Source organism: Amblyraja radiata, chromosome 4 (assembly GCF_010909765.2).
Source record: "Amblyraja radiata isolate CabotCenter1 chromosome 4, sAmbRad1.1.pri, whole genome shotgun sequence".
In the NCBI taxonomy this organism is placed as follows: Eukaryota; Metazoa; Chordata; class Chondrichthyes; order Rajiformes; family Rajidae; genus Amblyraja; species Amblyraja radiata.
In genome coordinates, this window is record NC_045959.1 from 102,411,703 (window position 1) to 102,437,932 (window position 26,230).

Genomic DNA, 26,230 nt, shown 5'->3' on the forward strand with positions numbered 1-26,230 from the left:
CGTTTCGGGTCGAGACCCTTCTTTAGACAACCAAACCAAACTAAACTAAACTCCCTAAATTCAATTCACAGGACTTTATCCCCTATTTTAACGAAAGCTTTCAGTACTACCATCTGACTATTTACCCTTCCCCTTTAGAAAGGCCAGAAGTTATTCTGTGACATCCTTGTTGGTTGCACCAGGGAGGCAACTCGCTTTCTTGGATTCATGTCCAAATCCATAGATGCGCCTGTCTGCTCCCCACACTGTCGAGTCACCTGCCACGATGCTTGGACTCCTTGGACTCTTGTTCCTTCCCTCTCATATAGATAAGAGGTCCATGGGTTCTCCTCTTTGATCCATTACAGGGCAGAGTATAACACATTGGAACATTGGCGACACAGGAATATGTCCTCAATGTATAATCTGCATTCAAATATCGCTCCTAGGGCTAACAAAATCAAGGGATCTTGTTATAAAGCAGGAACGGGGTACAGATTTTGGATGATCAGCCATGATCACATTGAATGGCAGTGCTGGCTCGAAGGGCCGAATGGCCTACTCCTGCACCTATTTTCTTTGTTTCTAATCTATCATTTCCAATTCAATGAAAAATATCACAGCAAAGCTCCATCACCTTATGTGTATTCTCAGTACACATTGCTCTACTTGGGGATTTCATGTAGTTTAAGTGAGAGATACAGCGTGGAAACAGGCCCTTCGGCCCACCAAGTCCGCGTCAGCCAGCGATCCCCGCACTCTAGCAGCATCCTACACACACTGGGGGGCAATTTACAATTACAGCAAAGCCAATTGACCTGCAAACCTGCACGTCTTTGGAATGTGGGAAGAATCCGGAGCTCCCGGGGAAAACCCACGGGGCGAATGTACAAACTCCGTACAGACTGCAGCTAAGTTCAGTATCGAACCCGGGTCCCTGGCGCTGTAAGGCAGCAACTCTACCGCTGCGCCACCGTGCCGCCCATATGGTGAACATATTTTGCATTGAGACAGTCTTTTCAAGGACAGACATTTTATATTTTATTGTCTTAAATATCAACAGAAGGTTTGTATTTCAATGCATATTCATTAAGTTTATTTCCTGTTCCAGTGGTTAAAATATTTTTTAAACCACAAGTCCCGTGAGAAATAACCTTTTAACTAAATGTGTTTTCCATTTTGCAATATGGATATAATTTTAGTCACGCAACATTTGCAAAGATAATATATTTCAGATTGCAAGTGACGGAAAGATAACACACATAAGAAAATATTCCCATGATTGTTATAAACCTGATTAAACCTAAATTGAAAATAATCATGGTTATTTATTTGTACGGATTTGTCTCATGATGTGCCATGTAGTAAACAGTGAGATACAACCAGGCTACCAAATATATAATACGTATGAATGAAAATACATTTCAAAGCATTAAGATCAATTCTGATACATTGTGCAAGGAAAACAAGATTTGCCTTTGTAGAGAAAAACCTGATCACTGAAGAAGGGTCTCGATCTGAAACGTCGCCTATTTCTTTTCTCCAGAGATGCTGCCTGACCCGCTGAGTTCCATTGCATTTTTACATTGCATTTTGTGTCTATCCTGATCACTGAAGCCCATTTGATCATGTTTCAGCCTGTTGGGTCATATAGTTCAGTTCAGTTTAGTTTAGAGATCCAGCGTGGAAACAGACCCTTCGGCCCACCGAGCCAGCACCGACCCGCGATCCCCGCACCTTAACCCTATCCTACACACATTAGGGACAATTTCCATTTATACCAAGCCAATTCACCTACAACCCTGTATGTCTTTGGAGTGTGGGAGGAAACCAAAGATCTTGGAGAAAACCCACGCAGGTGACGGGGAGAACGTATATACTCCGTACAGGCAGCACCTGTAGTCGGGATCGAACCCGGGTCTCTGGCGCTGTAAGGCAGCAACTCTACCTCTGCGCCCTGGGGGTTGACAATTTTACTCTTGTGCTCTCAGTTTTGAAATGACCCTCTGAACGAGTCACAGCAGTCGCTTCCTCTTCTCCCCTCTGCCATCAGGCAACAGATACAGAAGTGTGGAAACACATACAGTGGCTTGCAAAATTATTCATACCCCTTGAACTTTTCCACATTTTGTCACGTTACAACCACAAACGTAAATGTATTTTATTGGGATTTTATGTGATAGACCAACACAAAGTGGCGCATAATTGTGAAGTGGAAGGAAAATGATACATGGTTTTCAAATTTTTTTACAAATAAAAAACTGAAAAGTGTGGCGTGCAAAAGTATTCAGCCCCCTTTACTCTGATACCCCTAAATAAAATCCAGTGCAACCAATTGCCTTCAGAAGTCACCTAATTAGTAAATAGTGTCCACTTGTGTGTAATCTAATCTCAGTATAAATACAGCTGTCTGTGAAGGCCTCAGAGGTTTGTTAGAGAACATTAGTGAACAAACAGCATCATGAAGCCCAAGGAACACACCAGACAGGTCAGGGATAAAGTTGTGGAGAAGTTTAAAGCAGGGTTAGGTTATAAAAAAATATCCCAAGCTTTGAACATCTCACGGAGCACTGTTCAATCCATCATCCGAAAATGGAAAGAGTATGGCACAACTGCAAACCTACCAAGACATGGCCGTCCACCTAAGCTGACAGGCCAGGCAAGGAGAGCATTGATCAGAGAAGCAGCCAATGGTAACTCTGGAGGAGTTGCAGAGATCCACAGCTCAGGTGGGAGAATCTGTCCACAGGACAACTATTAGTCGTGCACTCCACAAATCGGGCCTTTATGGAAGAGTGGCAAGAAGAAAGCCATTGTTGAAAAAATGCCATAAGAAGTCCCGTTTGCAGTTTGCCACAAGCCATGTTGGGGACACAGCAAACATGTGGAGGAAGGTGCTCTGGTCAGATGAGACCAAAATGGAAGTTTTTGTCCTAAATGCAAAACGCTATGTGTGGCGGAAAACTAACACTGCACATCACCCTGAACACACCATCCCCACTGTGAAACATGGTGGTGGCAGCATCATGCTGTGGGGATGCTTTTCTTCAGCAGGGACAGGGAAGCTGGTCAGAGTTGATGGGAAGATGGATGGAGCCAAATACAGGGCAATCTTGGAAGAAAACCTGTTAGAGTCTGCAAAAGACTTGAGACTGGGGCGGAGATTCACCTTCCAGCAGGACAACGACCCTAAACATACAGCCAGAGCTACAATGGAATGGTTTAGATCAAAGCATATTCATGTGTGAGAATGGCCCAGTCAAAGTCCAATTGAGAATCTCTGGCAAGACTTGAAAATTGCTGTTCACAGACGCTCTCCATCCAATCTGACTGAGCTTGAGCTATTTTGCAAAGAAGTATGGGCAAAAATTTCAGTCTCTAGATGTGCAAAGCTGGTAGAGACATACCCCAAAAGACTTGCAGCTGTAATTGCAGCGAAAGGTGGTTCTACAAAGTATTGACTCAGGGGGGCTGAATACTTTTGCACGCCACACTTTTCAGTTTTTTATTTGTAATAAAATTTGTAAACTATGTATCATTTTCCTTCCACTTCACAATTATGCACCACTTTGTGTTGGTCTATCACATAAAATCCCAATAAAATACATTTACGTTTGTGGTTGTAACGTGACAAAATGTGGAGAAGTTCAAGGGGTATGAATACTTTTGCAAGCCACTGTACCTCCAGACTCACGGACAATTTCTTCCCGGCTGTTATCAGACAACTGAACCATCCTATCACCAACTACAGTGTGGTCCTGAGCTACTATCTACCTCATTGTAGACCCTTGGGCTATTTTTAATCGGACTTTACTGGAATTTGAGTTTGAGTTTAATTTATTGTCACATGTGATATAGCGAAAAGTACAGTGAAAAGCTTCTGATGAATGTTAACCAGTCAGTGGAAAGACAATACATGATTACAATTGAGCCATCCATAGCATCCAGAATCCAGATACATGAAAAAGGGAATAATGTGAATAACATTCAGGGACTTTACACTGAAGATAGACACAAAATGCTGGAGTAACTCAGCGGGACAAGCAGCATCTCTGGAGAGAAAGAATGGGAGCCATTTCCGGTCGTGACCCTTCTTCAGTCTGACTTTATCTTGCACTAAACTTTTTCACACAGAGAGTTGTGAGTCTGTAGAATTCTCTGCCTCAGAGGGCGGTGGAGGCCGGTTCTCTGGATACTTTCAAAAGAGAGCTAGATAGGGCTCTTAAAGATAGCGGAGTCAGGGGAGATGGGGAGAAGGCAGGAACGGGGTACTGATTGAGGATGATCAGCCATGATTACATTGAATGGCGGTGCTGGCTCGAAGGGCCGAATGGCCTACTCCTGCACCTACTGTCTATTGTCTATTGTCTACTTCAGGGACTTGATCTTGTACTCAACTTCATTCCCTTCATCCTGTGTCTGTACACTGTGGACAGCTCGATTGTAATCATGTATTGTCTTTCTGCTGACTGGATAGCACAGAACAAAAAGCTTTTCACTGTACGTCAGTACATGTGACAATAAACCAAACTAAACTAAACCAGCTAAATTAAATTAAAACAGCATTTATTTCAGACATTTATTTATTCATTTGGTCAGGGATGTGGCTGGCTAGCTCTTCCATAATAACCTTTGAGAATGTGGTATGGAACTACCTCTTGGGCCTACCGCAGAGGGTGGAGTTGCTGACCTGGGTTCCACCCTGACTATGGATGCTTGTCTGCGCGGGTTTTCTCTGGGTATTCCGGTTTCCTCCCACACTCCAAAGGCGTGCAGGTTTGCAGGATAATGGAAATCCCTTCTGGAAATCCCTCGGATTGTAGGATAGAACTAGTGTGTGGGCGATCGCTGGTCGGCGATCACCCGGTGGGCAGAAGGGCCTGTTTCCACGCTGTATTGCATGATTTGCCTATCTGTTTCCTGGTGGAGGCAGATACGATAATGGAATTTAAGGGGCTTTTAGATAGACAATTGGACAAGCAGCGAATGGAGGGATGTAGATCACATGCAGGCAGATGAGATTAGTTTAGTTTGCCATTATGTTCGGCACGGACATTGTGGGCCGATGGGCCTGTTCCTGTGCGGTACTGTTCTCTCTTCCACAGTACGTGCTCTATGACTTTAACAGTGGACGGCTAAACTAATGGAGTACCACCTCAACCTCACCAAAAATGTGTGCCTTAGTTCATGTTTGGGACTCATTTAATGACTATTTCCTCTTTGGTTGCCAATAGAGAATTGCACTATCCGGACATGTTAAAAACTAGTGTGCTAAGTAAGTGTGCTGAATTTACAAGCCCAAGCTTTACAACCTTGTCTAGACTTATGCCCCTGTCCCACTTAGGAAACCTGAACGGAAACCTCTGGAGACTTTGCGCCCCACCCAAGGTTTCCGTGCGGTTCCCGGAGGTTCCCGGAGGTTTTTTGTCAGTCTCCCCAATGGTCGAAAGTGGTTTCAGCCTCTTCTATGTTCCGGCAATTAGTTCAAAACATTCAAAACCGGCCGCGACTAAAAATAGGTTGCCGTTTTAAAAATCAGTAATTTTTTAGTCGAAGCCGGTTGCGATGCTAGTTGAAGGTGGTTGCCGGAGGTTGCAGGTGGTTGCCGGAGGTTGCAGGTAGTGGAAGGTAAGACCTTCCACTACTTGCAACCTCCGGCAACCACCTTCAACTAGCATCGCAACCGGTTTCCTAAGTGGGACAGGGGCATTAGATTCTATGCCCATCACTTACTCCCCTTAAAGGGCCTGTCCCACTTTCACGACCAAATTCGCGACCTTTTCTACTCGTGGACATTTTTCATCGGGCTACTTGATGCCACGAGTACCTACGAATAGCATCACGACCTACCTATGACCTCGTGACGACCATGCTGCGTGTATGAGTCAAGGGCAAACTCGGCAGAGGTCGTGAATTAGGTCGTGAAATTGGGACAGGCCCTTTAATCATCAGTCTGGGTGGGAGAGGTTATTTATTTGTTGCTTCATTACTTGCTGCTGTTACGAAGAATTTATTCCTAAAATATAAGAATGTGAAGAAAATCCTGTTTGTGGACGTCAAACACAGAGAATTCTGTTTTACACACTAAAACCAGCAATTATATCTGGATGATTTTTTTAAATGTTTAAGTTTAGGTTTATTATTGTCACGTGTACCGAGGTACAGTGAAAAGCTTTTTTTGTTGCGTGCTAGCCAGGCAGCGGAAAGACTATTCATGATTACAATCAAGCAGTCCATGGCGTATAGATACAGGGTAAAGGGTAAAACGTTTGGGGCAAGATAAAGTCCAGTAAAGTCTGATTGAAGATATTCCGAAGGTCTACATTGGGGTAGATGGGAGGGCAGAACTGCTCTCTAGTTGGTGACAATAGACAATAGACAATAGGTGCAGGAGTAGGCCATTCGACCCTTCGAACCAGCACCGCCATTCAATGTGATCATAGCTGATCATCCCCAATCAGTACCCCATTCCTGCCTTCTCCCCATATCCCCTGACTCCGCTATTTTTAAGAGCCCTATCTAGCTCTCTCTTGAAAGCATCCAGAGAACCTGCCTCCACTGCCCTCTGAGGCAGAGAAGTCCACAGACTCACCACTCTCTGTGAGAAAAAGTGTTTCCTCGTCTCCGTTCTAAATGGCTTACTCCTTATTCTTAAACTGTGGCCACTGGTTCTGGACTCCCCCAACATCGGGAACATGTTTCCTGCCTCTAGTGTGTCCAGGATGGTTCAGTTGTAAGTTCAGAAATTCATGTTATAGGAGTAGAATTAGGATGAGTCACACCCTGGCCACTCTCTCTTCTCCCCTCTCCCATCAGGCACGAGGTACAGAAGTTAGAAAATGCACACCTCCAGATTCAGGGACAGTTTCTTCCCAGCTGTTATCAGGCAACTGAACCATCCTACCAACAACTAGAGAGCTGTCCTGAACTGCCATCTACCTCATCAGGGACCCACAGACTATCTTTGATCAGACTTTACTGGCTTTACCTTGCACTAAACCTTATTCCCTTATCATATATCTGTACACTGTAAATGGCTCGATTGTAAACATGTATTGGCTTTCCGCTGACTGGTTAGCACGCAACAAAAGCTTTTCATTGTATCTTGTACCTTGTACCTTCCGAAGAGTCCACCTACTGGAAGTTAGACAATTTTTTTACATTTATCAAGCCAATTAACCTACAAACCTGAGGTAGACACAAGTGCTGGAGAAACTCAGCGGGTGCAGCAGCATCTATGGAGCGAAGGAAATAGGCACCCATTTGTCAGCTTCCACCAATCAGCAAATCTGAAGAAGGGTGGGAGGGTAGAGGATTGGGAAGCATTTAAAGGTCAGCAAAAAATAACTAAGAGATTAATTAAGACGGGGAAAATAGACTATGAAAGGAATTTAGCGAACAACATAAAAACTAATAGTAAGAGTTTTTATAGCTATATAAAAAGAAAAAGGGTGGCTAAGGTGAACGTTGGTCCATTGGAGGGTGAGACTGGAGAGTTGTTGGTGGGGAACATGGAAATGGCAAAGGCATTAAACGAGTATTTTGTATCAGTCTTCACCATAGAAGACACAAAAAATATTCCAACGCTGGATAAACAGGGGGCGGTAGGAATGGAGGAGCTAAATACTATTAAGATCACCAAGGAGGTGGTATTAGGGAAATTAATGAGACTGGAGGAGGATAAATCCCCTGGGCCTGATGGATTACATCCAAGGGTCTTGAGGGAGATAGCGGTGGGGATTGTGGATGCATTGGTGATAATTTTCCAAAACTCCCTGGAGGCAGGAACGGTCCCAGTGGATTGGAAAATGGCCAATGTAACACCTATATTTAAAAAAGGAAGTAAACAGAAGGCGGGTAACTATAGACCGGTTAGTCTAACATCGGTGGTGGGTAAAATGTTAGAGACAATTATTAAAGAAACACTAACGGGGCACTTGGATAAACATGACTTCATCGGACAGAACCAGCATGGTTTTGTGAAGGGGAAGTCCTGTTTAACGAATCTGCTCGAATTCTTTGAGGAAGTAACAACCCGGGTGGATAAAGGGGAACCGGTGGATGTGGTATACTTGGACTTCCAAAAGGCTTTTGACAAGGTGCCACATAAGAGACTATTGCTAAAAATAAAAAATTATGGGATTGGGGGTAATATATTAGCATGGGTAGAGGATTGGCTAACAAATAGGAAGCAGAGAGTGGGGATAAATGGTTCATACTCGGGATGGCAACCGGTAACTAGCGGGGTTCCGCAAGGGTCGGTGCTGGGACCCCAGTTGTTCACAATTTATATAAATGATTTGGAGGAGGGAACCAAGTGTAATATATCAAAATTTGCGGACGATACAAAAATGGGAGGAAAAGTAGGGGATGAGGAGGATAGGAAGAGTCTGCAAAAGGATATAGATAAGCTAGGTGAGTGGGCAACAACTTGGCAGATGAAATTTAATACTAATAAATGTGAAGTCATTCACTTTGGGAAAAAAAATGATAGGGCAAGTTATTTTCTAAATGAGGAGGAGCTGCGTTGTAATGCAACGCAAAGGGATCTAGGGGTATTAGTACATGAATCACTAAAAGTTAGTATGCAGGTGCAGCAAGCAATCAGGAAGGCCAATGGAGTTTTGGCCTTTATTGCTAGGGGGATTGAGTATAAAAACACGGAGGTCTTGCTGCAGCTGTACACAGTATTAGTGAGACCACATTTGGAATACTGTGTACAGTTCTGGGGTCCATACTTAAGAAAGGATGTACTAGCCCTGGAGGCAGTGCAGCGAAGGTTTACAAGATTAATTCCTGCAATGAGGGGATTGACATATGAGGAAAGGTTAAGTAGGCTGGAACTCTACTCTTTGGAGTTTAGAAGAATGAGAGGCGATCTCATTGAAACATATAAGATCGTGAGGGGCCTTGATCGGGTGGATGCACCGAGGATGTTCCCAATGATCGGGGAAACTAGAACTAGGGGACATAGTTGCAGAATAAGGGGGGGCTCTTTTAAAACTGAGATGAGGAAGAACTTCTTCACCCAGAGGGTGGTTAATTTATGGAATTCACTGCCCCAGGGAGCAGTGGAAGCAGAAACGTTAAATATATTTAAGTCTAAAATAGATGGTTTTTTAGCTGCCAAGGGGATAAGGGGCTACGGGGAGAGGGCAGGGATATGGACCTAGGTATGGTTAGTATAGTAAGACCTGAGTGATCTCCTGGACAAGTGTCGATCGCCTGGATTGGGGTCGGAGAGGAATTTCCCGGATTTTTTTCCCGAATTGGACCTGGGTTTTTATCCGTTTTTTTGCCTCCCCCAGGAGATCACGAGGTTCTTGGGGTGGAGAGGGGTGATAGCGGTATAAAGGGGAGGGTAGTGTCTTGTGTTCTGTGTCTTGTGTCTACTGTTTGTGGGTAAGTGTGTCTGTTTAGTGTTCAGCCATGAGCGAATGGCGGTGCGGGCTCGACGGACCTGGTGGTCTACTCTCGCACCTACTTTCTATGTTTCTATGTTAAGGGTTTCGGCCCGAAACGTTGCCTACTTCCTTCGCTCCATAGATGCTGCTGCACCCGTTGAGTTTCTCCAGCACTTTTGTCTACCTTCAATTTTCCAGCATCTGCAGTTCCTTCTTAAACACTTAACCTACAAACCTGTACGTCTTTGGAATGCGGGAGGAAACCAAAGATGTGGTACCGTGGTACATTCGACAATAAACTAAACTAGACTAACCTAGTGTTCATGAAGGAACTGCAGATGCTGGAAGATCGAAGGTACACAAAAATGCTGGAGAAACTCAGCGGGTGCAGCAGCATCTATGGAGCGAAGGAAATAGGCGACGTTTCGGGCCGAAACCCTTCTTCAGACTGATGGGGGGTGGGGGGGAGAAGGAAGGAAAAAGGGAGGAGGAGGAGCCCGAGGGCGGGGGGGATGGGAGGAGACAGCTCGAGGGTTAAGGAAGGGGAGGAGACAGCAAGGGCTAGCAAAACTGGGAGAATTCAATGTTCATGCCACCGGACGCAAGCAACCCAGGCGGAATATGAGGTGCTGTTCCTCCAATTTCCGGTGTTGCTCACTCTGGCAATGGAGGAGACCCAGGACAGAGAGGTCGGATTGGGAATGGGAGGGGGAGTTGAAGTGCTGAGCCACCGGGAGTTCAGGTAGGTTATTGCGGACTGAGCGGAGGTGTTCGGCGAAACGATCGCCCAACCTCCGCTTGGTCTCCCCGAAGTAAATCAGCTGACATCTAGAGCAGCCGATGCAGTAGATGAGGTTGGAGGAGATACAGGTGAACCTTTGTCGCACCTGGAACGACTGCTTGGGTCCTTGAATGGAGTCGAGGGGGGAGGTGAAGGGACAGGTGTTGCATTTCTTGCGGTTGCAACGGAACGGAAAGTGCCCGGGGAGGGGGTGGTACGGGAGAGAAGGGAAGAATTGACAAGGGAGTTCCGGAGGGAGCGGTCTTTGCGGAAGGCAGACATAGGGGGAGATGGGAAGATGTGGCAAGTGGTGAGGTCACGTTGGAGGTGGCGGAAATTGCGGAGGATTATTTGTTGTATTTGCCAGCTGGTAGGGTGTAAGGTGAGGACTAGGGGGACTCTGCCCTTGTTGCGAGTGCGGGGATGGGGAGAGAGAGCAGTGTTGCGGGGTATGGATGAGACCCTGGTGCGAGCCTCATCTATGCTGGCGGAGGGGAATCCCCGTTCCCTGAAGAACGGGAAGTGCCAGAGTGAGCAACACCGGAAATTGGAGGAACAGCACCTCATATTCCGCCTGGGTTGCTTGCGTCCGGTGGCATGAACATTGAATTCTCCCAATTTTGCTAGCCCTTGCTGTCTCCTCCCCTTCCTTAACCCTCGAGCTGTCTCCTCCCATCCCCCCCGCCCTCGGGCTCCTCCTCCTCCCTTTTTCCTTCCTTCTCCCCCCCACCCCCCATCAGTCTGAAGAAGGGTTTCGGCCCGAAACGTCGCCTATTTCCTTCGCTCCATAGATGCTGCTGCACCCGCTGAGTTTCTCCAACATTTTTGTGTACCTTCGATCTTCCAGCATCTGCAGTTCCTTCATGAACACTAGGTTAGTCTAGTTTAGTTTATTGTCGAATGTACCACGGTACCACATCTTTGGTTTCCTCCCGCATTCCAAAGACGTACAGGTTTGTAGGTTAAGTGTTTAAGAAGGAACTGCAGATGCTGGAAAATTGAAGGTAGACAAAAGTGCTGGAGAAACTCAACGGGTGCAGCAGCATCTATGGAGCGAAGGAAGTAGGCAACGTTTCGGGCCGAAACCCTTAACATAGAAACATAGAAAGTAGGTGCGAGAGTAGACCACCAGGTCCGTCGAGCCCGCACCGCCATTCGCTCATGGCTGAACACTAAACAGACACACTTACCCACAAACAGTAGACACAAGACACAGAACACAAGACACTACCCTCCCCTTTATACCGCTATCACCCCTCTCCACCCCAAGAACCTCGTGATCTCCTGGGGGAGGCAAAAAAACGGATAAAAACCCAGGTCCAATTCGGGAAAAAAATCCGGGAAATTCCTCTCCGACCCCAATCCAGGCGATCGACACTTGTCCAGGAGATCACTCAGGTCTTACTATACTAACCATACCTAGGTCCATATCCCTGCCCTCTCCCCGTAGCCCCTTATCCCCTTGGCAGCTAAAAAACCATCTATTTTAGACTTAAATATATTTAACGTTTCTGCTTCCACTGCTCCCTGGGGCAGTGAATTCCATAAATTAACCACCCTCTGGGTGAAGAAGTTCTTCCTCATCTCAGTTTTAAAAGAGCCCCCCCTTATTCTGCAACTATGTCCCCTAGTTCTAGTTTCCCCGATCATTGGGAACATCCTCGGTGCATCCACCCGATCAAGGCCCCTCACGATCTTATATGTTTCAATGAGATCGCCTCTCATTCTTCTAAACTCCAAAGAGTAGAGTTCCAGCCTACTTAACCTTTCCTCATATGTCAATCCCCTCATTGCAGGAATTAATCTTGTAAACCTTCGCTGCACTGCCTCCAGGGCTAGTACATCGTCGCCTATTTCCTTCGCTCCATAGATGCTGCTGCACCCGCTGAGTTTCTCCAGCAGTTTTGTGTACCTTAGACTAACCTAGTGTTTAGTTCTCAACCTCTAGTTGGACATTTTACTTTGGTAAAAAGATTTTGACTGTCTACCTTATCTATGCCTCTGATAATTTTATATACTTCTATCAGGTATTGTAAGTCTACCCCTCAACCTCTCAGGCTCCAGAGAAGATTTGGACGTCACCCGGGAGATTTTCAGTCTCTCACTTTCGTGGCTGTCTCTGGGTGATCTCCTCGCTCAAAGTAACAACGTCGATTTTTTTCAAGAGAGATGCTTTCAAGATGAGAGTTATATTTAGCTCTTAGGGCTAATGGAATCAAGGGATATGGGGGGGAAAAAGCAGGAATGAGGTACTGATTTTGGATGATCAGCCATGATCACATTGAATGGCGGTGCTGGTTCGAAGGGCTGAATGGCCTACTCCTGCAACTATTTTCTGTGTTTCTATGTTTCTACGATTTGGGAATTTAATGACCTATTATTGGTCTTAGACAATAGTCCATAGTCAGTAGTCAGTTTTATTCGTCACGTACACATACAGTGAAATGAACTTGCCAGCGGTTGTACAATTAAAGAAGAACACACAAACATCCACCACAGCATTCTTCACTGTGGTGGAAGGCACAAAGTTCAGTCAGTCCTCCTCCTTGTTCACCCGTGGTCGGGGCCATAAACCCTCCTTAGTCGCCGCTACGGACGGCCGGATGTACAGGCCCTCTCGTCGGCATGGTCGAACACACTCGGAGGTCCTCAATCGGCGCTTTCTTATCGGTCTTACATCATGTATATCTTCAATGAGTCTCTTTGTTTTCCTCCTTAGTTCAAGTGTGCAAGTGCACAGACAACAAAGTGTGCTTCATTCCCGTGGAAAATGATTCCTCTTATTCCAAAGTTGGACTTGCAGTTGGAGTACTCCTTGGAACGGCCGCTCTTATAGGTGAGTGTTCAATGGTTCAATGTTTTTTTTATTTACCACATGTACCAAGGTACATTGGCAGAGCAGCACGGTGGCCAGGTTTGATCCTGACTATGGGTGCTGTCTGTACGGAGTTTGTACGTTCTCCCTGCGACTGCGTGGGTTTTCCCCGGGTGCACCGGTCTCCTCCCACACTCCAAAGACGTGCAGGTTTGTAGGTTGTGTAGGAAAGAACTGTAGACGCTGGTTTAAATCGAAGATAGATACAAAATGCTGGAGTAACTCAGCGGGACAGGCAGCATCTCGGGAGTGGCCCGAGAGCCGTTGGAGAGGTCGCCGAGGGAGGAGCTACACCCGAGCGGTAGGGTTAAAACCCGAGCGCGGGGCTTGTTGCTTACAGAGGCCCGAGAGCCGTTGGAGAGGTCGCCGAGGGAGGAGCTACACCCGAGCGGTAGGGATAAAACCCGAGCGCGGGGCTTGTTGCTTACAGAGGCCCGAGAGCCGTTGGAGAGGTCGCCGAGGGAGGAGCTACACCCGAGCGGTAGGGTTAAAACCCGAGCGCGGGGCTTGTTGCTTACAGAGGCCCGAGAGCCGTTGGAGAGGTCGCCGAGGGAGGAGAGGAACCCAAATCTGCAACGTTCCAAGTTCCGCTCGCACTTCAAAAACAAGTGGCCTTGAGGAAGCCGCTGATTGGTGGAAGCTGACAAGAGGGAGCTGATTTGGAGTCAGATCCCTGCTGATTGTATTGTGGCAGTTTGTATTGTATTGTATCCTAGGTAAGAGGGGAGTATGAGTTCCAGGGCAGTTTACTGTTCTGGATGTCAGATGTGGGAGATCAAGGAACCTGACAGCCTTACAGACGTCCACATCTGCGCCAGGTGCGTCGAGATGGGGCTCCTAAGGGACCATATTAGGAACCTGGAGCAGCAGCTGGTCAGGGAGAGCGAGGAAGTCATAGAGAGGAGTTACAGAGAGGTGGTCACTCCAAGACCACAGGCGGCAGGCAAGTGGGTCACGGTTAGGAGGGGCAAGGGGCAGGGACTAGAGAGTACCCCGGTGGCTGTACACCTTGACAATAAGTACTCCTGTTTGAGTACTGTTGGGGGGGACAGCCTACCTGGGGGTAGTGACAGCGGCCGGGCCTCCGGTACAGAGACCAGTCCTGTTGCTCAGAAGGGTAAGGAAAAGAAGAGGAGGGCATTAGTAATAGGGGACTATAGTTAGGGGGTCAGACAGGCGATTCTGTGGATGCAGTCGGGAGACCCGGATGGTAGTTTGCCTCCCTGGTGCCAGGGTCTGGGATGTGTCTGAACGTGTCCAAGATATCCTGAAATGGGAGGGAGAGGAGCCCGAGGTCGTGGTGCATATAGGTACCAATGACATAGGTAGAAAAAATGAAGAGGTCCTGAAAGGAGAATTTAGGGAGTTAGGAGGGGAGTTAAAGAGAAGGACCGCAAAGGTAACAATCTCGGGATTACTGCCTGTGCCACGCGACAGTGAGAGTAGGAATGGAGCGAGGTGGAGGATAAATGCGTGGCTGAAGGACTGGTGCAGAGGGCAGGGATTCAAATTTCTGGATCATTGGGACCTCTTTTGTGGAAGGTGCGACCTGTACAAAAAGGACGGGTTGCACTTGAACCCGAGGGTGACCAATATCCTGGCGGGGAGATTTGCAAAGGCTACTGGGGAGACTTTAAACTAGAACGGTTGGGGGGAGGGACTCAAATAGAGAAAGCTAGTAGACAGTGTGTGAGGCAGGAGGCAGAGAAGGAAAGCACTCAGACTCAACATGTAGGGGGAAAGAAGAAAACAATAATAAACAGAGAATAAGAGGTGGTGGGGTTCTTAAATGGGTGAGCAGAGAGACAGAGGGGTGTAAAATTGGGGTGGAAGCAATAGGTAGCAAGGTGAAAAGTAAAAGTGGCAGGCAGACAAATCCAGGGCAAAAATCAAAAAGGGCCACTTTTCAACATAATTGTAAAAACAAGCCTGAAGGCTTTGTGTCTCAATGCAAGGAGCATTCGTAATAATGTGGATGAGTTGAATGTGCAGATAGCTATTAATGATTATGATATAGTTGGGATCACGGAGACATGACTCCAGGGTGACCAAGGCTGGGAGCTGAACATCCAGGGATATTCAATATTCAGGAGGGATAGACAGAAAGGAAAAGGAGGTGGGGTAGCGTTGCTGGTTAGAGAGCAGATTAACGCAATGGAAAGGAAGGACATTAGCTTGGAGGATGTGGAATCGATATGGGTAGAGCTGTGAAACACTAAGGGACAGAAAACGCTAGTGGGTGTTGTGTACAGGCCACCTAACAGTAGTAGTGAAGTTGGGGATGGCGTCAAACAGCAAATTAGAAATGCGTGCAACAAAGGTAAAACAGTTATAATGGGTGAGTTCAATCTTCATATAGATTGGGTGAATCAAATTGGCAGGGGTGCTGAGGAAGAGGATTTCTTGGAATGTATGCGGGATAGTTTTCTAAACCAACATGTAGAGGAACCAACGAGAGAGCAGGCTATTCTAGACTGGGTATTGAGTAATGAGGAAAGGTTAGTTAGCAGTCTTGTTGTGCGTGCCCCCTTGGGCAAGAGTGACCATAATATGGTTGATTTCTTCATTAGGATGGAGAGTGACATTGTTAATTCAGAAACAATGGTTCTGAACTTAAAGAAAGGTAACTTTGAGGGTATGAGACGTGAATTGGCCAAGATTGACTGGCAATTAATTCTAAAAGGGTTGACGGTGGATATGCAATGGAAGGCATTTAAAAACTGCATGGATGAACTACAAAAATTGTTCATCCCAGTTTGGCAAAAGAATAAATCAGGGAAAGTAGTGCATCCGTGGATAACAAGGGAAATCAAGGATAGTATCTGTAAATGAGACATTACACACGTGTAACTTCAAGATAGTCTTTAATATACATTCAGACTTAACAACATATTAGTAGTCACTGGCTCCAGCCTGCTACTGAACTGCGTAGCGGGAGAAGTGGGTGTTAGTATAAATGATACAGTGAGGCGGGATTAGTGATGCTAAGATATATGATTGATTGCATTCATAAACCAATCTACATCCTTCCCCTTAGAAGATTGAGTATGGTGGGTACCCGTGCCATTAAAGTTAAACAAAATCACCATATCTAACAGGCGGTTTACTGACATGGCTCGAATGCGTACGGACCAAACCCTCCCCCCCATCATCGGAAAGATTAGAGGGCGGCGACAGGACCGGAGGCAAGAAGGACGTGGAGTAGGCTGGAGGCGGCTGGGCGGATACACAAACAGGAGGGGTGAATCTGCGGTTAGTGATAGCCGCGCCACGCAGAGGAGAACGGAATATGCGAGGGGTGGGGGACGTGCAGGGGCTGGTAACTGGATCTGCAGCAGACGGCGGGAACAGAAGTGGTGGAGCGTAGGGACCAGCTGGCGGCGGACGGGGTTCCTGCACAGCCAACAGGTGTTGACGACTTCTGCGGTAAACTGTCCCTTCATAGTCCACAAGGTAAGATCGAGGCGCGTCAGCTGTGCCAACCACGGTGGCCAGGGGGGAATATCCACTCGCAGTTTGTAGACAAACAACCTGTCCCGGCAGCAGAGGCATGAGGGGTTTGCACGACCTGTCGTGTGACCGTTTCTGAATATCGTGCTTCTCCTGAATGCGCGTTTGGATGGAGGCAGGCCTCCAGCACACGAGGTATCAGCTTGTGCTGAGGCAATCGGAATCGGTGGTCGTGTCGTTCTGGACATAAGCCGCTGGGCTGGTGATCCCAGGGTTGCGTCTCTGGCTATATTCCTGAGGTTCAGCAGATCAAGGTAAAAGTCCGAATTCGCCAGGCTGCGCTTGCTTCATCAGTTGTTTAGCGCTCCTGACAGCGCGCTCAGCAAGGACCGTTACTCTGCGGGTACTCAGGGCTGCTCGTAACGTGGTCGAAGTTCCATCGGTTGGCAAAGAGCTTAAACTCGTGGCTGGTAAACTGTCTACCATTGTCGGTCTGCAGACGGACAGGTGAACCGAATGTAGAAAAGTGTTTCCGCAGCTTGCGGATGACCATTTCAGACATGAGGGAGGTCAGGAGTTCTATTTCAAACCAGTTGGAGAACGAGTCTGCAAGGACGAGGTAGTGCTTACCGCGCCACTCGAAAATGTCAGCTGCCATCGAAGTCCAGGCCAGGGCTGGTGCAGGCTGTAGCAGTAGGGGCTGCCTCTGCTGGTGGGGTGCGAGACTGTTGCAGGTGGGGCAAGGCGAGACACGGTCTCGTATGTATTTGGCCATTCCCAGCCAGTAGAATCGGCTCTGTGCGTGGGCGAGTGTAGCATCGACTCCCGGGTGACCGCTGTGTGCCTCACAGTAGTATTTGTCGTAAAACGATGAAGGGATCACGACTTTGTGGCCCTTGACTATAACGCCGTCCTGTATGACCAGTTCGTCGCGGACTAGAAAGAACGGCTGTGTCTCTGCTGGAGCGCTAGCGCGCTTGTCTGGCCAACCCCCTTTAATCACTGATGACAGTCTTTGGAGAGTGGGGTCGGGGCAGTATGTTCGGCTAGGCACTGTAGTTGTTTAGTGGGAACGAAGTCAACGCCGAGTACCAGAAGGTCTTCCCGTTCATGGGGGTGGCGGTCACAGGACGCTCGAGGTGCACGGGAGAGGGTGTCGGCAACGTGCATGTCAGTACCTTTTTTATAAACGAGGGTGAAGTCAAAACGTTGGAGCTGCATCATCATGCGTTGCAGTCGAGCAGGTGCGGCGTGGATGGGTCTGTTCAGGATCGTCACCAGTGGCTGGTGGTCCGTTTCGACCGTGAAAGTGTTCCCAAAGACAAAGTCCTTGAACTTAGAGCAGGCGAAAACGACAGCAAGCAGCTCTTTCTCGATCTGCGTGTAGCGTTGTTCCGTGTCGGTCATGGTACGGGAGGCATAGGAAACAGGAAGCAGGGTACCATCGGCAGAAGGCTGTAGGCAGGCTGCACCGAGCCCGAATCGTGAGGCATCACAGGTGACAGTTACAGGGCGTTTCAAATCGAAACATGTCAGAGTTGGAGCACTGGTCAGCTTGGACTTTAAAGCATTGAAAGCCTGTTGGTGCTGCGGGAACCAGGACCAAACGGTGTTCTTTCTAGTCAGTTGTTGCAGGGGCGAGCTCAATTTACTGAGGTTTGGTATGAATTTACCAAGATAGTTCACCATACCCAGGAAGCGCTGCAGGCCAAGCACGTCGGTGGGGGCCTGCATCTCAGTGATGGCAGCAGCTTTCTGTGGGTCGGGCTTGAGTCCGGCGGGAGTGAATACGTGACCAACGTATGTGACCTCGGAGACCCGGAACTTGCACTTATTGGGGTTGAGCTTGAGGTTGATCTGGCGAGCCGGCTCAAGGACGCACCGTAGGTTTTGGTCGTGCTCTATCACGTCTTTGCCGTAGACCAGGATATCGGCAACGATGATAGCGCATGGTAGGCCAGCGAGAAGCTGCTCCATGGTCCTCTGAAACACTTCACTGGCAGAATTGATGCCGAATGGCATTTGCAGAAACTTGAATCTGCCAAACGGTGTTGAAAACGTGGTGAGGTCTGATGACTCTTTGTCCAGCGGTATCTGCCAGAACGAGCTCTTCGCATCGAGGACAGAGAAGATGGTGGCCTGCACGACCTGTGCTGCAACATCCTCAACTGTCCTCATGGGATAGTGAGGGCGCCTGATGGCAAGGTTCAAGCCTTTTGGGTTGATGCACACACGAATTTCATTCTTATCCTTTTTTAATGTGGCAACCATGGTAGACACCCACTCGGTGGGCTCGCTGCCCGCTTCTAGCACACCCATGGAGACCATGTTGTCTAGCATGGACTCAACTTTGTCCTTCATGGCGTGCGACACACGGTGTGGTGCACGAATAACGGACGCTACCTTCGGGTCGGTAGATATTTTGTAGGTGACGGGCAGCTTGCCCAGTTTGTCATCAAACAGATCAGGGTATTCCTTTATCGGGTCCATCGATAGTAGCAATTTGTGGACAGTTTTGTCGAACAACACCAGTCCCAGATCCTGGCACGCCTGGTTGCCCAGCAAAGTCACAGAGTTAGAGTTCAAAACGTAGAAGGTCAAAGCGCGCGTTGTCTTTTTCAGCACGCAAGTGAAAGTTGCTCTTCCCAGCGGTATCAGCACCTCGCCCCCATAGGCATGCAGAGTGGAGCGGTCTGCAATCATGAGCTCATTATTCCTTATCTTGTTGAAAAGGCTTATTGACATTACGTTCACTTTCGCCCCCGTGTCGAGCTAGCATGAAAGTCGAAATTGTTGACAGTTATCAGAACAGTTGGATCGGGTAGTCGGCCAGGTGCATGAAGGAGTGAGTACACACTTGCCTCCCCTTGCGAATTAATTGGATCGGCATCGTGGGCAGCGCCGAGCAAGGACGGGGAGCCGTATTTGTTATCGACCTGCATCAGCATGTTTAGGTTAGGTCTGGAACCTGGGGGAACTTTCCCACGAGAACGACAGGCAGCAGAGAAATGGTTCATTTTCTTACAATAGTTACAGGCCTTTCCGTAGGCAGGACAGGGCGACTGCCTGGAGTGCAGATAGTTGCAGTTTGGGCACTTCATGGGGGGCTCACTACTAGATGCAGGGTTGGCCCGGGACATAAACTTTGCATTCTCCGTTCGAGCCCGCGGTCTATTGAACCCAGTCAGATTCATTGATTTGGTGTCTGAATCGCGCTGACTGTTTGGTGGGTCAATGCCCTCTGCCATTCTGCAGGCGTGTGCGGCTTCGTCTAAGGTCAGATTGGGTTTGCGAAGGAGCTCAGATCTCAGCTTTTGATCGAGCATCCCTGTCACCAAAATGTCTCTGGTCAACTGGACAGTCATGGCTTCGAATCGGCACCTCTGGCCTAAATAACGCAAGTCAGCGATAAAGCTCTCAACAGGTTCGTCTGGCAACTGTTTGCGAGTAAAGAATCGCGCCCTTTCTAAAATGTGATTAGAGGGCAGGTCGCAAATCTCCCTGAATTTGCGTAACAGGACATTCGGGTCGTCGGCTGATTCTATGGGTATCAGTACCTGATTGTCGGCACCCAGGACCGCTGGGGAGTACTGGAAAGTTCTCGCTCTTCTCATGGCATCTGGGCCGGCAAGGTTGGGTAGAAGAGAGGCTTTAACTTCGTCTGGTTCATTGCGATGAGCGATGTTCATGTAGTGGCGGTAGTCCAATTCAAAAGTAGCCCAGCGCTCCGCGATATCCGAATCGAAGATGAGCTGGGCAGGCTTCCGGCAGGAAGAAGCCATCGACAAAATGAAAATGAACACTTAATGAAAGAAATAAAAATCAGTAAACAGGAGACGCGAGTTGTCTCTTATCTGACACCATGTAAATGAGACATTACACACGTGTAACTTCAAGATAGTCTTTAATATAGCCTGCTACTGAACTGCGTAGCGGGAGAAGTGGGTGTTAGTATAAATGATACAGTGAGGCGGGATTAGTGATGCTAAGATATATATGCTTGGTTGCATTCATAAACCAATCTACAGAATGTATGCGGGATAGTTTTTTAAACCAACATGTAGAGGAACCAACGAAAGAGCAGGCTATTCTAGACTGGGTATTGAGTAATGAGGAAGGGTTAGTTAGCAGTCTTGTTGTGCGTGGCCCCTTTGGCAAGAGTGACCATAATATGGTTGAGTTCTTCATTAGGATGGAGAGTGACATAGTTAATTCAGAAACAAGGGTTCTGCATGGATGAACTACAACAATTGTTCATCCCAGTTTGGCAAAACAATAAATCAGGGAATGTAGTGCATCTGTGGATAACAAGGGAAATCAGGGATAGTATGAAAACAAAAGATATACAAATTAGCCAGAAAAAGCAGCCTACCAGAGGACTGGGAGAAATTCAGAGTCCAGCAGAAGAGGACAAAGGGCTTAATTATGAAAGGGAAAATAGATTATGAAAGAAAATTGTCAGGAAACTTTTATAGATATGTGAAGAGAAACAGTTTAGTTAAAACAAATGTCGGTCCATTGCAGTCAGAAACAGGTGAATTGATCATGGGGAACAAGGGCATGGCAGACTGCTTTGGTTCTGTCTTCACTAAGGAAGACATAAATAATCTGCCGGAAAAAGCAGGGGACCGTGGGTCGAAAGAGATGGAGGAACTGAGTGAAATCCAGGTTAGTCGGGAAGTGGTGTTGGGTAAATCGAATGGATTAAAGGCCGATAAATCCCCAGGGCCAGATAGGCTGCATCCCAGAGTACTTAAGGAAGTAGCTCCAGAAATAGTGGATGCATTAGTTATAATTTTTCAAAACTCTTTAGATTCTGGAGTAGTTCCTGAGGATTGGAGGGTAGCTAACGTAACCCCACTTTTTAAAAAGGGAGGGAGAGAGAAAACGGGGAATTACAGACCAGTTAGTCTAACGTCGGTAGTGGGGAAACTGCTGGAGTCAGTTATTAAAGATGGGATAGCAGCACATTTGGAAAGTGGTGAAATCATTGGACAAAGTCAGCATGGATTTACGAAAGGTAAATCATGTCTGACGAATCTTATAGAATTTTTCGAGGATGTAACTAGTAGAGTGGATAAGGGAGAACCGGTGGATGTGTTATATTTGGACTTTCAGAAGGCATTCAAGGTCCCATATAAGAGATTAGTATGCAAACTTAAAGCACACGGTATTGGGGGTTCAGTATTGATGTGGATAGAGAACTGGCTGGCAGATAGGAAGCAAAGAGTAGGAGTAAACGGGTCCTTTTCACAATGGCAGGCAGTGACTAGTGGGGTACCGCAAGGCTCAGTGCTGGGACCCCAGCTATTTACAATATACATTAATGATTTGGAGGGAATTGAAAGCAACATCTCCAAGTTTGCGGATGACACAAAGCTGGGGGGCAGTGTTAGCTGTGAGGAGGATGCTAGGAGGCTGCAAGGTGGCTTGGATAGGCTGGGTGAGTGGGCAAATGCATGGCAGATGCAGTATAATGTGGATAAATCTGAGGTTATCCACTTTGGTGGCAAGAACAGGAAAGTAGACTGCATGGTGGCCGATTAGGAAAAGGGGAGATGCAACGAGACCTGGGTGTCATGGTACCGCAGTCATTGAAAGTAGGCATGCAGGTGCAGTAGTAGAAGAAAGCAAATGGTATGTTAGCTTTCATAGCAAAATGATTTGAGTATAGGAACAGGGAGGTTCTACTGCAGTTGTACAGGGTCTTGGTGAGACCACACCTGGAGTATTGCGTACAGTTTTGGTCTCCTAATTTGAGGAAGGACATTATTGCCATAGAGGCAGTGCAGAGAAGGTTCACCAGACTGATTCCTGGGATGTCAGGACTTTCATATGAAGAAAGACTGGATAGACTCGGCTTATACTCGTTAGAATTTAGGAGATTGAGGGGGGATCTTATAGAAACTTACAAAATTCTTAAGGGGTTGGACAGGCTAGATGTAGGAAGATTGTTCCCGATGTTGGGGAAGTCCAGGACAAGGGGTCACAGCTTAAGGATAAGGGAAAATCCTTTAAGACCGAAATGAGAAAAACATTTTTCACACAGAGTGGTGAATCTCTGGAACTCTCTGCCACAGAGGGTAGTTGAGGCCAGTTCATTGGCTATATTTAAGAGGGAGTTAGATGTGGCCCTTGTGGCTAAAGGGATCAGGGGGTATGGAGAGAAGGCAGGTACGGGATACTGAGTTGGATGATCAGCCATGATCATATTGCTGAAGGGCCAAATGGCCTACTCCTGCACCTATTTTCTATGTATCTATGTATCTATGCATCTCTGGAGAGAAGGAATGGACGACGTTTCGGGTCGAGACCGAAGAAGGGTCTCGACCTGAAACGTCACCCATTCTTGCTCTCCAGAGATGCTGTCTGTCCCGTTGAATTACTTCAGCATTTTGCGCCTATTTTCAGGTTTGTAGGCAAATTGGCCGGTAAAAATTGTGAAATTTCCCCTAGTTTGTAGGATAGTGATAGTGTACAGGGTGATCGCTGGTCGGCACGGATTGGTGGGCCTGTTTCAACGCTGTATCTCTAAAGTGCAAAGAAAAACTTTTTTTGCATACAGTTCATTAGAATTATTGCCGTACGTAAATGCGTTCCGAGATTATGTACTGAAGGTATAGAAACAGCCCACTGAGTCCATATGCAAGAGAGTCGCCAGGTTTTGGCGCCATAGAGGCCCGTTGCAGCCGTCACCTCCGCCCGTATTGTCCCGTGAACTGTCGTCCATTTTCTCACCCGGCCACCTTCAGCCTCCGTAAACCAGGGGGCGCCACCCGCAGCCGACATTGAGGGTGCGGAAGGTAAGACCCCCCCCCTTGGCTGTTTCTTCTTCCCGTCCCTTTGTTCCTGCATCCACAGCCATCGCCGTCTCCCTCCGCCCTCCTCTCCGGTCCTCCGGCATGAACAGTTCAGTTCAGTTCAGTTTAGTTTATTGTCACGTGTACCGAGGTACAGTGAAAAGCTTTTGTTGCGTGCCGACCAGTCAGCGTAAAGACAATACATGATTACAATCGAGCCATTTACTGTGTAATTGATAAGGGAATAACGTTTAGTGCAAGGTAAAGCTTGCAAAGTCCGATCAAGGATAGTCCGAGGGTCATCAAAAAGGGAGATAGTAGTTCAGCACTGCTCCTGGTTGTGGTAGGATGGTTCAGTTGCCTGATGACAGCTGGGAAGAAACTGTCCCTGAATCTGGAGGTGTGCGTTTTCACACTTCTGTACCTTTTGCCCGATGGGAGAGGGGAGAAGAGGGAGTGGCCAGGGTGCGACACATCCTTGATTATGCTGCTGGTCTTGCCGAGGCAGCGTGAGGTGTGAATGGAGTCGACGGAAGGGAGGTCGGTTTGTGCGATGGCCTGGGCTGCATCCACAAATCTTGCGGCCTTGGATGGAGCTGTTCCCAAACCCGGCCGTGATGCGTCCAGGGATAAAATGCATTCGGGGCCGGGCGCGGCGGCTTCGCTCTCCGGTCGGGTTTCCCGGTTCCGCGGCGGGCGGGCCGGGCCTGTCGCCGTGGGATAGGGTGACGGCCCGCGGACTGTCAGAGGCTCCTGCCCATTGATCAAGGCCCAAGCCGTGCATGTCCGACACTGTTTCTGTTACAAATATACAGTTTTATAAGCGCCTGCGGAGAAGTAATTTGACGTGTTCATTAATCTCTCCACAGCTTTGATCCTCTTGTTTGTGTTTTTAAAAATGAAACCGAAAAAGAAGGAAAAAACCGATCCATATCGACTGGAGCTTACTAATAAGGAAGCTGAGCCCTTGACGACTGCATAACGGCAGATTTTTACCTGTCCACTCCACGGGAAAGAAATGATCTCACAGGGTCAGCTTGCCAACTTATTGAAGACCCCGTCACAACTTCAACCAGGGATTATTCTTTTTTACCGTGCAAACAAGTTTGAAACACTAAAATAACTTTCGATTTTTACCATGGCGCACACATCTATGAATAGAATCTCACAGGACCTGAAAAGAGCGTAGGGTTGTGTGCTTTGTGTGCGATCATTACATTACCCTCTGCTGTTATTATCATTACATTATACTTGGAATATTACCCATAAGAGTCATTTTCCAGTGTTTAAATTTCCATCTTATTCGGACTGACAATGCAGGTTTTTTAGAGTTTTGTTCGGCTCCGCTGATCTGCACAATTTATTATCAATTAATTTGGGATTGAGAAATGGTCTGTACCCCAAATATTTCATTGCCAAAAAGAAAGCAGTCATTGTTCATTTAAATACTTTATTTGTTAAATAATCAGGGAAAATTTCTCAATGAACGCAATCTTCATCCTGACGTGGGGCTTCAAATCTCTGTTTCTTTTTGGCTTCGGAGATGAAATGATCAAGGATTTATAGTTTTTTTTTACAAAATGCCTGTTTACTTTTGTACATGACTGTTTCACACCTTGCATCAATTCCATTCTGATGAAGTCACTACAATGATGTAATGATACAATTTGAAATGATTTTTACTTTTCTTCTGTGATTTATGTGATTTATGTTTGATTTGTAAGGAACTTGCTAAAAAAGCCTTCGCACACGCACAATATGTGACCATTCTGACCCTGATAGGTGATCTGATCTGAGGTTTAGTTTAGTTTAGTTTGGTTCAGAGACATGTAGTGCGGAAACAGGCCCTTCGGCCCACCGAGTCAGCACCGACCGGCGATCCCCGCTATCTTACACACGCTAGGGACAATTTACTTTTACGTCTTTGGGCGTGCGGGAGAAAACCGAAGGTCTCGGAGAAAACCCACGCAGTTCAAGGGGAGAATGTACAAATTCCGGACAGACAAGCCAGGAGCCACGTAGTCAGGATCGAACCCGGGTCTCTGGCGCTGTAAGCGTTGTAAGGCAGCAACTCTACCGCTGCGCCACCGTAGATCCAGGTGATCGGGAACATTCTGACAGGTGAGCTCAGGCGGTTGTAGCCATGACTACTAACGGCCCTGCGATAAGGAAACAAACAAGAAATAACAAGGCGCAGGTACCGTTGAGTTTTAAATTAAAAATGAAACAAATTCTGGAACGATGCAACAGGTCAGACAGCATCCGTGGATGGAGAAACAGAGCTGTGGCAAAGAAGTCTTATTCACGATTGTTATCCATTGTCCTCTACAAAATGGCGGTGTAGGGTTACTGGGTGAGGGCCTAGATATGATGATCATGGTGAGCACCCTAATGCCAAACACTGCCTGGGTTCTCACACGAAGACTGCTCCTGAACAAAATGTTGGGGGATGGTTGCTGGTGTGTCTCAGTGCCAGCTGGAAAAGGTGAATTAGGAAAGAGATTTAGCGGGTACAGTGGCCGGGGAGATCATGTTTTGGGTAGGCTGTGGGGAAACTGTGGCTACAGAACTAATGCTCTCCCGTGGCAATCCGATACGATATGATAGAACTTTATTTATCCCAGGAGGGAAATTGATCTGCCGACAGTCATAAAAAAAACAAAATACACGAAACGTGAAATTAAAAAGTGAGTAGTGGAAAGGCTTGTGGATGTGCAAAGACCATCATCCAGTTGGGCGGGCTTCGTTGGGCCAAGAACAATTTTTATCTCATAATCTTTCTGGCTCTTCCTGTCAATGAAAGGACCGTGTAAATAAGAATTATGCTTGAATGATATTTTTGTGTCGGTCGTTCTAAATTTTCCTTCTCTGTGTTAATAATGTTAATGACATGAGAAGAAGGATGATTATAGTGCTTTTGTTTTGCTGCTGAGGGTTTCGA

At 47.2% G+C, this 26,230-nt stretch overlaps 1 protein-coding gene across 1 annotated transcript in view; it reads left to right on the plus strand.

Annotated features, from left to right (window-relative positions):
- Nucleotides 1–25,206, plus strand: part of cdh17 (cadherin 17) — a 120,542-nt gene extending 95,336 nt beyond the window's left edge. The window contains exons 17-18 of the mRNA XM_033020111.1: nt 12,884–13,000; nt 24,159–25,206. Coding sequence (XP_032876002.1) covers nt 12,884–13,000; nt 24,159–24,271 — 230 coding nt within the window. The 3' untranslated portion in view covers nt 24,272–25,206. The remainder of the gene's footprint in view (nt 1–12,883; nt 13,001–24,158) is intronic.
- The last annotated feature ends 1,024 nt before the right edge of the window (nt 25,207–26,230 follow it).